Consider the following 12,777-nt stretch of genomic DNA (forward strand, 5'->3'; position numbering starts at 1 on the left):
AATCAAGTGGAGTGATTCTCGTGCACGGCAAGTGGCTTAACCCCTGTCCTATCTCTTGGCCTGAATTTCACTTTAAAAATATATATATATTTGCAAATATTGGTGTCGGAGACATAGCGCAGCAGGTAGCACTGGCCTTGAACGTGGTGGACCTCGGTTCAATCCCCAGCACCTTACACGGTCCCCCCAAAGCACTTCAGGTGTTATCCCTGTACGCAGAACCAGGATCGAGCCCTGAGCATGGCTGGATGAAGCTCAAAAGCGAAACAAAAAAGATTTGCAATATTATGGTTTACAAAACCTTTGCATACTCTTTCTTTCTTTTTTCCCTAAAATTTTTTGCAATACCTCTGTCTTCCTTAGTTACTGCTCCCCACTCCACCCCCACGCCATTTATTCGGTAAAGGCTGTGCCACACCCCTACAGAACCTAGTGCAGAGAGATGCCTTTCAGAGAGAGAGAAACTCACACAAAAGTTTACCAAGAAAATATTTATTTAAGTGAGTTTTGGTTACATTAGCCAGCTCCTTATAGACGCTTTCATTCCTGGAGTTTTTCTTCTATTTGGTTTTTCCTTCTGTTTATCAATTTTCCAAGATTTATATCAGGGAGAAATATGTATGCTGCAGAGAAGGTCTTATGATGCTCTGTGGGAAAACTAAACCCAAAGGATTACAAATCTTTAAGGGGAAAAAAGTAGTATATCTATGTAAGTCTTTGGGGCTTAGAGCACAGACTGACGTGCGATAGAACCAATCCCTGGCCAGGGGCGGGCTCTGATAGCTCAGGACAGATGGGATTGGGCCCTCAGGCTTCCTGTTGTGTGGCTGCTCTGCTGAGTCCCATTACTTTTGCAATTTAATATTCATTTAACATCTAAAATTATATAACTTCTAACTAATTCACTTCATTAATCCCATAGCAACATCTCTGTCACTCTCTTATATGGACAGAAAACAGATTGATGCGACCAAGTCTGGCTTGGTATTATTTGGAAAGCAAAACCTAGTTTCCAAAGTGAATAAAGTTACGGTTAATTTCTCAGACCACCAAATTTCTTGGACTAAAGATAAATGTAAGCAATAAAAAGAATGATAGTAGTTATACTATAATTAAGGACAAGTAAAGAGAGGCTTCTAAAATCTCAGGGTTAGGACGAATGGAGACGTTACTGAGACCGCTCGAGAAAATCGAGGGTCAACGGGATGATGATGATGATGATGATGATGATGATGATGATGATGATGATGATGATGATGATTTTGAATTGTATTAGTTGTCAGCTACATCAGTCTTGCTATTAATAGCACACTCTAGGTAAAATTTAAACTTTGGACGAGTAGGTTTATACTTTGGGGAAGAATTATAGTCTTTATTTGTAGTCAGAGTAGTTTCCAAGGGAGTAGTCCAAACTAAGCTCCTGCCTCTCCTTCAGTTATTCATCCCAAAAAGGAATCAGCCAAGAGCATAGCATGGGCTAAAATAACACATGAAACTATGTTCAACAACTTCTCTGATTGTAATTTGGTCTGGGGGTTGGCCCCGCCAGTGCTCAGGGCTCATCCTGGCTCTCTCAGGGGTCATGCCTGGGGGTTCTCAGGGAGCCCCACGTAGTGCTGAGAATGGAACCCAGGTGTGTCTCAGGCAAGGCATGTGCTTTCCTTCCTGTGCGGTCTCTCCAGCCCTTACTCTGAGGAAGAGCTACGGGAGCACCTGAGAGATCTGCTAAAGGATATATTGATCTTATCAATAATATCAAACTGGAAAACATTTTCTTGGGGTGCTGGCAAAGGGCTCTGTGCCTTACCCAAAGTGCCCAGACTTCAGCTTTGTGCTCAGGATGGACACCTGGGGCTGCTGGGGAGACCATGTGTACTGCTGGGGGGTCAAATGGGGTCAGCTGCATGTAAGACACGTGCCTTAATCCCTGGACTATCTTTCTAGTCTCCCATAAAGAAATATTTGACAAATGTATAACATTTTCATTTAAGAAAGCATCTGACCTTTTTTTCTCCTGAAGTAGGACTTTATTTTTTCCTCCTGAGCAAAAATTTTGTTTAAATGTGGTTCCTAAAGAGGGGGTATACTGGGATATTGGTGGTGGGGAATGTGCACTGGTGGAGGGATGGGTTTTTGGTCATTGTGAGATTGTAACCCAAACATGAAAGCTTGTAACTATCTCACAGTGATTCAATAAAATTTTAAAAAATGTGGTTCCCAAATGATCTAAGAAAAATTAAAAGTTCAATCATCATGTGTGAACTATCTGCTGAAACCACTCATGCGTGTATTATGGGACTCTGGAACTGACAGTTAATTCTAGCATATTTCTCTTCAGACCATAAACCATGTCTAAAACTTGATAAAGGCAATAAAACCAGTTTCTCTGTTTTCTTGAAATGATGAGACAGGGGTCACTGTAAATGATGTAATATTCAGGGATCAGAGACACTTCTAGAAACTGGAGTTCATTTAAGCATGGGTCTTTCCATAAATGGGGTTAACTACTCTTACCTTTTCATTCAATCACAGTGTACGTGCTTTCCATTCCTGCTATAATGTGATCGGTCACATGGCAGTGAAATAACCAAGTTCCAACATCTCTCGGATACATTTTCACAGTTCTGAAGACCCCAGGGGGCAGGTTATAAACATCTGAGCGGTACAGTCCGGAATCCTCAACCAAGACAAAACACCATTAGAAAGTTTATAACCAACCGGGAGCAGCCACTTCCTGTCTTACTATCTGATACGACCCCAACTCTCCACCCCGTTTCCCTGGGCTTGGTTGAACAACAATGACAACGACGCTTTGGGGGTCCTGATATCTTTCCTCTGAGCATAACTGAGGGTGCAGGAGGGAAAATGAATCCCAGCATATTTCAGTGATGGACAGACAGTCCCCAGTGAAACCTCCCACTCGCTGTGGGGACTTGTGTCAGCATCATGCTAGATTGCAGCCATACAGAAGAAGGTTCTAGGAGGCCTCGTATACCTCAATGGTTTCAAGAGAAATATTTCTCACTCGGGATGTTGGGGAAATGAAGGCAATCATTGCTTGGGATGCACTGAGTCCGATTGCTTCTGGTGGGCGGGAAAAGGGCTGTCTGAAGCCACCTGTGGTTCTATCTGCCAGGACTGAGGCCAGGGGGCCTAGCTGGCTCATTTCTCTCCTTGGCAGGAAGCCTGATGTGTTTACGAGACAACCACATCTCTCTGCCACCTTGACTTTGAAAGCCCAAGGTAGAGCGCCTGGCTTGGATGGCCTTGAGAGGGCGAGAGAGACGTGAGAGCTGCTCTGTCTGCTAACACGAGGGCTAATCTGGAGGGCTGAACGGGGGAAGGAAAGAACAGCTCAGGGCAGGGGTCCAGAAATATCAAGACAAAGAGCCTTTAGTGGAATCTGGAGCGGGAAGGAATCCTGGGAGAAGTCAAAGCAGGAGGAGATCAGGACAGTGTGGCAGCACCTGGGAAAGGGTGAGAAAGGAGCGTCACGCTCTCACGGCACTTAGCAACGTCCCCAGGACACAAAGAACCAAATCTGTAGGATCTGCCTGGCGCCTGGTGTGGACGGAGCCTCAATTTGGAGCTGACTCTACCCGGCCTCACCACGCTGCCCCAAGCCCGGGTTCCCCAGGCCCCAGCGGTGAAGCAGTGGGCCCCAGGGCTCCTACCATGTACTCGAAGCTGTGGCCATGGAAGTGTGCCGTGTGCAGGTCCGACTCCCCCCCTATGCTAATGAGGTAAAAATTCACTTCGTCCCCCACGTGAAACGTCAGACCTTGGTTATTGCCAAAGAGTCTCCCGTTAATTGCTGTCAGAGAAAGGGAAACACAATTGATTCAAATCAACAATAGGAAAGTCATACCAAATGGAGAAGGGAACGCCAAGTAAATTGTGAGTGGAGATCCCCCGTGGTAAGGGAGATGCGCGCTGAAAGTGGACTGGTGTCCGAACATGGTGGCCACCCAATACCCCGATTGCAGACCACGACACCCAAAAGGAGAGAGAGAGAACAAATTGGAATGCCCTGCCACAGAGGCGGGATGGGGTGGGGGGGATGGGATTGGGCGGTGGGAGGGATACTGGGTTCACAGGTGGTGGAGAATGGACACGGGTGGAGGGATGGGCTCCCGAACACTACATGAGGGAAAAACAAGCACAAAATGTTTGAATCTGTAACTGTACCCTCACTGTGACTCACTAATTAAAAAATAAAAATAATTAATTAATTAAAAAAGAGGAAAAAAACATAGAGGGAAATATATATACATATATATGCATATGTACATATTTTCAGACATATATGCCAGAGCTCATATCACCCAAACCTTAACATGTTACTGATATCCTATAAAATGTCTTAATGGCTTCTGAAATTATAAAATTTTAAAAATAGAACAATCTTTACACTGTTTCCTTATATGAACACATTTTTATAAGCATGTTCAGCAGTTCTTCATAACAGACAATACGAAATATATTATTTCGGTTGTGTTTTGGGACAGGGCTTGGGGCTTGGGATGGAAACATCCCAAATTTGGTGGTGGGAAGGTGTCATGGTGGTGGGATTGTGTTTGAATATTAAATGTAATCAAATACTGTGAACTCAATTATAAAATTAAAAAAAAATTAAAAATAAAATAAAGACACCTATGTACTTTAGTGGAAAAAAATAAAATAAAATAAACCATATTGTGAGATGTAAAATCACCTGATGGTAAGTGCCCAGAGTGTTTTTCACAGACTCTGAGGTTGTTTTTTTTTTTTCCAGGTTTGGAGCCACACTCAGCAGTGCTCAGGCATAACTCCTGGCTCTGTGCTCAGGAGTGATCTAGCAGGAAAAGGAATGCTGTCCTCCATCAGGGGTGATATCCAGGCTAAAATAATCCGTCCTCTATGAAAATCGGCATGCATGTTGCTCAGAATACTAAAATAGACATAACATATGGCCCAGCAATCTACACCTCAGGCTCTTCAAAGAATATAAAACTATGATTGCCAGAAGCTTTGGGTACATCTGTGTTCATGACAGGACTGTTTACAGTAGCCAAGATATGTCAACAACTCGGGTGCCCAACAACAGGTAGTTAGACAAAGAAGATATACACAACGGAATATTGCTCAGCTGTAAAAAAGATAAAATCTTTCCACATGGGGTGAAACTAAAAAGGAGGGTCTTGGTAAGTGCATTAAGTGGGGAATAGAAAGACGAATACCAAAAAATCGCACTCATATGTGGGCTACAGATAAACAAAGTAAGGGGTGCACAAAACCAAACCCAAACAAATTCTTAGACTGGGAACATGGGACTGAGGTCATGAAAATCAAGCATGGGGAGAGGACTGGAGGGTGGAGGAGTCCGGTGTAAAGTGATGGAGGACTGTTGGCACTTGGATTAGGAGTGTGGCATGGTAACACGCTTACTGAAGAGGTCTGAAACCTAAACCATACACTGTGTTTTAAACCAATGTTACTTCAATCCAGAAAAAAAAAAAATTGCCAAGTTAATGGTCCACATCCCACAGGCAAAATCCCCTCACTGCCTTGAGCAGATTAGGTTTTCAGTTTCCGACCAGTTGAAAAGAATTTTTAAAGGCTATTTCTTTTCTTTTTTTTTTTTTTTTTTGCTTTTTGGGTCACACCCAGCGATGCTCAGGGGTTACTCCTGGCTTTGCACTCAGGAATTACTCCTGGCGGTGCTTGGGGGACCATATGGGATGCCGGGGATCGAACCCGGGTCGGCCGCATGCAAGGCAAATGCCCTCCCCGCTGTGCTATCGCTCCGGTCTCTAAAGGCTATTTCTTGATAGGCAAAACTTTGCTTGAGATACACATTGGAGGGCCCACTTAGGAAGCTGCATTGACATGGAGCCTCTTCCCTCTGTTACATTTTGTTTTTGGGTTCTTTTATGTGACCGCAGCAGAGAAGCAAATAATTTATGCCAGAGACTGTAGGGGCTGAAGCCTACGTCCTCTACTTGCAGACCCTCACAGCTCTGGGCCACACAGCCTCCCAACTCCCCACATCTAATCAGAGTGACCCTTCACCCATCTTCTTTACGGGAAACTGCTGGTTGGTTGAAGAGTTGGTCGGGGAGACATTACCATGCATCAGATTGCTGAGCTGAAAATTGTCGTCACTCTTGTTTACTTGGCTGGGTTCTGCAGAATGGGTGTTGATGTTTTCTTCCAAGTACCACGACTTATTCTCATCAAAGGTCATGAAGAGGAGAACCCGGTGCACTAAGTTGGCTTTGGCGTCTTTGCGACAGACGATTAAAGGGCCAATCAGTCCGCTGAAAAGATCCTGAAGAGGCAAAGCAAGATTAGGCATGGGGCCCCCAACTAGGCCTGGCTGCCAATTGTGGCCAAGACTGGATCCGGTCAAGGCTGGGGTCTCCTGGGGTCAGATCCAGGTTGTAATAATCAGATACTAAGTGTATGAAAAATGTGTTAAATCCCGGTGGCAAAAATCCTTACCCTCTCCCTCCTGAAAATTGATGTTCAAAACAAATGAAAAACATCTGAAAGGGATTAAAGACACACTCCTCCATGCATTCAGCTCCATTTCCTCCCTGATATTTTAATTAGGAAACTATGGTTTTCATTAGAATTCTATGGCACTATTATAAGTTGGCAGAAAAGTCTAAGCATCTCTGACACCTTCCTTGGTTTTTCATAACTCAATTACTTTGGGGTTGAATGTCTATGTGTATTTTTGTTCCAGGAAGAGAGGAAAACCAATGAGTAAAATGTCCAGGGAGCAGGCATTTTTGTTGGTGACTATATAGAAACTGAAATGGAAACAGTCACTTAAAATATAAGTAAGTTGGGGCTGGAGCGATAGCACAGCGGGGAGGGCATTTGCCTTGCACGCGGCCGACCTGGGTTCGAATCCCAGCACCCTATATGGTCCCCTGAGCACCACTGAGTAATTCCTGAGTGCAGAGCCAGGAGTAACCCCTGTGCATCACCGGGTGTTACCCCAAAAATAAAAGCAAAAATAAAATAAAATATATGTAAGTATACATACCATCTATGTTTTATTTGTCATTAATGACTGAATTTTAAACTCCATAGATCAGCCTCTGCATCTGTGGTTCTATGTGAAAACAGGTTATCTGCACATTGAGTGTCTCCAGCAGTTGTATCAGAGTGAACATTTGTAGACTGTTCTTTGGTCTTTATTTTCTAAGTACTATAACAACTATTCACATCACATTTACATTATGTTGAGTATCGTAAATAATTTGGGGGTGATTTTTAAAGTGTTCTGAAGTATGTGGAATGGTTAGAATCATTATCTCTCAATAGTAGTGGACCCTTCTATTGCTAGGTGATTTCATCATGTACATGTCACACAAAGAGGTGATCACATAAAACCAAGTTAACCTATGACACACCAAGGTTAATTGGGAATGATTTCTTGGGCCCCCATCATTTGCTGAACATGAAGATACCACAGTATTTTCTAGAAGCAACTATGGATTTGGATATCTGAGGGGGTTCCCGGAGTGAATCCTGACTTGATATATAGGGATGACTTGACTTTTCTTTGTATAAACCAAATCCTATTCAATGAGACAAAGAGAAATATATGATTACATATTTATACATATATACATATGTGTATGTATGTAGAGAGCAAGAGAGAGATAAGTTCCTATTTATACTGGCACATTGCAAATGTTAATAATCACAATGTAATTGTGTGCTTTATCCTGGAAAAAGTCAACCCTGTGGAGGGTTGAAATAGGGCAGTGTTTAGGTGACTTAACAGAAAGTGTCCAGAGAATTAAGATTACCTTCTAAACAAAATCCAACTCCTTTCTGCCACTATAATTTCTGGGAGGAGACAGATGGAAAACTGATTCTGTTTAAATGTTACCTTAACAGCGTCCACAGTTGAGTAATAAAACCATGGTATGCATTCAAAATTCATTGACGTAGGTCCTGTTCTTTCAGGAACCTCCCAGATGTATGTCTGAATCTCTCCTAAGACAGGAAAACACCAGTTATGTAAATAAAACCTTTAGAGACACTCAGATGACCCAGACACTTGAAAAAGAAATGCCCAACATTGCTTATTGTTAGAGAAAGGAGAATCACAAAATCTGTAAAGTATCTCTTTACACCCAGGAGAATGGCTTCTGTCTAAAACACTGAAAGCAAAGGTTGAGGTGCTTACCTAGCACACAGCTCCTTGGCAGCACGGTCCCCTGAACACAGCCACTGAGGGTGGCCAAAGCCCCAAAACAACAACAAAAGAGAATTATACTATATTGGGGGTCAGAGAGCTAGTACAGGAGGCTGGACACCTGCCTGGCGTGCGACCCACCCTTGTTCAAATCCCCAGCACCCCATAAACTCTCAAAAAATAGCCAGGGGTCACTCCTGAGCATAAAGCCAGAAACAGTCCCTGAGCATATTGGGTATGGCCCACCCCCCTCAAATAATAATACAATAAAATAAAAATATTGGAAACAGCAAATGCTGGCAAGCATGTGGAGAAGAGAGAAACTCGGTATGTGGCTGGTGGGAAGGTTAATTGGCTCAGTCTCTTTGGAAAAGTGTGGAGATTTCTATAAGAAATAAAAATGGAAGGCTGAAGAGATAGCTTGAAGGGCCGGAGTTCATACATTCTGAGCCCTGGGTTTGATCCCGGGCTACGTAGTACCTCAGGAGTAACTAGCCCCCTCCCATACCTCCAGTACCAAGTCCACAAACCATGCTGACAAGGATGGTCCCAGAGCAAGCAAAGAGCAAAATCCGAATTGCCTGGGATGCAGCAGCATCATTCTGAAGACACGGCGCTAACTGGGGGGGTATGCAGGCCCCGAGGCCAAGGAGACCCGTATCCTTATGCCCGTAGCAGCATTATTCACCATAGTCCAACCCGGAGTGAGCCCCGGTGCCTCTCCATAAGAAAGCTGCAGTACATGCATAAGATCAATGGAATACAATTCTGTATGTATTGAGTCTTTTTTGGGGGGTGGGGAGAGGTGTCACACCTGAGCTACTTAGGGGCTACTCGTGGCTCTGCACTCAGGAATTACTCTTGGTGGTGCTCAGAGGACTCTGAAATGCTGGTGGTTGAACCCTGGTCAGCACTGTGCAAGGCAAATACCCTTCCCACTGTACTTCTACTCTGGCCCCTCCTGTCTTTAAAGAATAAAATTGTGTCATTGGGACAAAATGGATGACTCTTAAGGTGACTGTGCTGAGTGCAATAAGGACACAATGACAAATGACATGTGGATTCACTCCTATGTGAAATCAGGATGGCTTAAGAAATGGACTGGCCAATGTGGGGGAAGGGAGTTGCGGGCTGAATGAGGGCTAGAGACTGAGCACAGCGGCCACTGAACACCTTTATTGCAAACCACAACAGCTAATTAGAGAGAGAGAACAGAAGGGAATGCCCTGCCACAGTGGCAGGGTGGGGTGGGGGGGAGATGGGATTGGGGAGGGTGGGAGGGACGCCGGGTTTACGGGTGGTGGAGAATGGGCACTGGTGAAGGGATGGGTTCCCGAACTTTGTATGAGGGAAGTATAAGCACAAAAGTGTATAAATCTGTAACTGTACCCTCACGGTGATTCTCTAATTAAAAATAAATAAATTATATATATAAAAAAAGAACAGACACCTAGAAAGACCATGTATGAACATTCCAGAAAACTTTCAAACCAGGAGGTAAAAATAACCACAAGGAACTTAAATGTAAAAAAAAAAAGGTTAAATATATTAACCCAAACAACATACATGCAATGTTTGAATACACATATAACTGTTAGTGACAAATTGTAAAGTGCTTTACCTAATTTTTCTTAGATTTATTGAGAAAAATTTACAAATAATCTATCTTCAATATACAAGCTGATGTTGATATATGCATAAACAATGTAAAGGAATCATTTTTTGATCATTCTTTTGGCAAGTTATTTATAAGAAGCAATATAAAAATAAATTATTGAGGGCCTGCTATCGGGGCAGGATTAAGGATGGGAAAGGTTTGGAGATAACGGTGGTGGGAAGGCAATGGTGGTTGGATTTGGGTTGGTATCTTGAATGTCTATAACAAATCACCATGAATAACTCTGCAAATTACAGAGTTTATATAAAGTAAGGGGAAAATAATTTTTCAAATAAAAAAATTGAATCATTAAAAAAAAAAAAAGAAATGGACTGGCCAAAAAAAAAAAAAAAAAAAAAAAAACACTTCTAAGCTCAATGAAAAGATTATGGTTCCCAGAGAGAAAGGGGAGGGAAGTGGGAGGAATGGAGAATGAGGAGAGGACTGAGAATGAGGTGGTTGGAAGGTTCTAGAACTTTGGTAGCAGTCTTAATACATAATTCCATGATATATAATATGATTCCCAAACCGAACAGAATCTCTGCATCACACGTGCTTATGGAGAACCGGAACCCCAGCAACCCTGTGGGGGCCACCAATGGGGACACCAGGCTCTGATCCCCACTCCTGGCCCTCCAGTTCCTGACTTTGTGGCCTTCCTGCCTCTGGTCACATTTTCTAAGCTGCTGTGTCCTCTCTGTGTAAAATGGGGCTTTAGGGGATTTAGGGATTAGGTGAGGCGACACAAATTAAGCCCTTGGTGTTGTGTTACCTGGACACAGGGTGAGGCTGAGGTCCCTAATCAGTGTCCTCGGGGTTACGGACTCCAACCCCCAGAGCAATTCTGCCTTTAAAAGATGGCAACGTTCACCTCTCATTCCTTCTTTCAACAAACAGTGCAGTAAGAATAACACAGATGTTAAAATCTATTTTGAATCCCAGCTCTGCCTTCTGTTTGGTGGTCCTTCCTCCCATCCCCACCCCCTCCTCACCCCTCGTTAGCCCCAAGTCTGAACACTTCATGCCTGTCTCTTGCAGGAAAGTTCTTTTCTACCCACCCCAGCCCTGAACACGGGCACCTCCCTCTTTACTATCCTGCTCCTCTGACTGCCTCACAGAGGCTTAAGTTAATCCCCCCTTCCCTCCCCCCGACACCTCCACTAACCATTTCCATTCCCTTCTCCAAATCCGTTGGTACTGACCTTCCCTTTCTAGAATGTCCAGTGATGTTGGACAGACCCTAAATGATATCAGTTCCTGAAAACTCTGATAAGAACAAAGAAAAGCAGAAAGTGAAATGATTCCTGCCAAATGTCCAGGTGAAGGGCACGTGTCTGTGGGTGCCTCTGGGCTTCTGGGTTTCTGCCCACAACCCCCCAGGATGTACGTGAGCTCCACGGGCGGGTCCTGCAGTAGTGCCAGCAGGGGCAAGTGGGAGACTGTCCCGTCCCGTGGGACTAATCAACGTGGGTGACCGGGACAGAGTGCGAGAGTGGTAAAAGAGAGAGAGAAGAAAGGGAGTAAGACAAGGCTTTGATCAAGCAAGCAAGCAAAGGCCCTTTATTTCTCTCAAGCTAGTTTTTTATAATTGATTACGTGAGAAAGTAGGCAAAATGGGGAAGTAACAATGCATGCACACTTCCAGTGACACAGGGCGCAAGCCCTAACAGGGGGCACATGACGGTTATCTCCAGTGTTGCTCAGAAACTTTACACAGGGGCTGGAGCGATAGCACAGCGGGTAGGGCGTTTGCCTTGCACAAGGCTGACCTGGGTTTGATTCCCAGCATCCCATATGGTCCCCTGAACACTGCCAGGGGTAAGTCCTGAGTGCAGAGCCAGGTGTAACCCCTGTGCATTGCCAGGTGTGACCCAAAAAGCAAACAAACAAACAAACAAACAAACAGAAACTTTACACAATGTGTTCTAACATTTTCCCGAGAAGAGGTTAATTTCTTAATGTAAGAACATTTTCCAAAAAAGAGTTGGGTCCTTAATCGCAGGTCAGGCTATTCTGACATTTTGGCTCCCGGCAGGAGCCTGGGGGATGTGCCAGAGAATGGAGGAGTACCCCAGCCCTGAGAGGTGCTTGACCCTGGTCAACTGGGGCCAGGCTCTGGGCACCTGCTCTCCTGAACTGGCATGCCAAATGAACAAATGAATGAAAGCAATGAAAAAGTGAATGCAAATAAGAAACTAACGGGAGAAGTACTATGTGTCTCTAGAAGTTTTGTGCATCTGTAGAAGTTAAGTTATGAGGATTTACCTCTTTTGGGAAGGCAGCAGTTGGGACTACAAACTCCAGTCCTGAGGGCTTGCTCCTGGCTCGGTGCTCAGGTATGACCCCTAGTGGTGTGTGTGGGACCATCTGTAGTGCCATAAACCCAACGGGCGTCCGCTACGTGCACGGCCAGCACCCTCCCCGCGGTACCAGCTCCTGGGCGTGCCAACTGAACTCTTGCTGTATTGATCAGCCTGAGGTCATGTCAGTTTCCTTTGATATCATTTCACTTCGCTCTCATTTCCAGCAGGCTTTTGGGGCGCATTAGGGAAGAACGCGCCATCCTGAAGCGGTTTTGGAACGCAAGGAATGTGCGATCCTTGCCTGATCATCAGAGCGAGCGTGATGACGTGTGAGCTCCCAGGGCTGGAGGCCTGTCTGGGGACCACCCCAGAATCCTGAAAAAAGATTTTTGGCAAGAGGGGTGCTCCCAACTATGGCTCAAGTGGTCCAAGACCCCACCAGTGACTCTCGGCCAACTGGCCTGGTATTTCTGGGGATTTCCCCGGTCACCCTGGCAGGCCGGGGGGCCTCAGGGCTGCATCTGGGATGCTCCTGACACCATGTGGTGGCGGGAACTGAACTGGGCTGGACACATGCCGGGCACGTGCCCTCACTGCCGTCTCCAGCCCCAGGGCTG

At 44.8% G+C, this 12,777-nt stretch overlaps 1 protein-coding gene across 1 annotated transcript in view; it reads right to left on the reverse strand.

Annotated features, from left to right (window-relative positions):
- Window positions 1–523: 523 nt before the first annotated feature.
- The window catches only part of LOC101544398 (ceruloplasmin-like), a 38,534-nt gene continuing 26,280 nt past the window's right edge, over window positions 524–12,777 (reverse strand). Inside the window, exons 15-19 of the mRNA XM_055128132.1 lie at window positions 7,892–7,998; window positions 6,109–6,310; window positions 3,675–3,814; window positions 2,515–2,677; window positions 524–658 (exon numbers count right to left, since the gene is read on the reverse strand). Of these exons, the coding sequence (XP_054984107.1) occupies window positions 2,519–2,677; window positions 3,675–3,814; window positions 6,109–6,310; window positions 7,892–7,998 (608 nt within the window). The 3' untranslated portion in view covers window positions 524–658; window positions 2,515–2,518. The remainder of the gene's footprint in view (window positions 659–2,514; window positions 2,678–3,674; window positions 3,815–6,108; window positions 6,311–7,891; window positions 7,999–12,777) is intronic.

Source organism: Sorex araneus, chromosome 2, assembly GCF_027595985.1.
Source record: "Sorex araneus isolate mSorAra2 chromosome 2, mSorAra2.pri, whole genome shotgun sequence".
Classification (NCBI taxonomy): domain Eukaryota; kingdom Metazoa; phylum Chordata; class Mammalia; order Eulipotyphla; family Soricidae; genus Sorex; species Sorex araneus.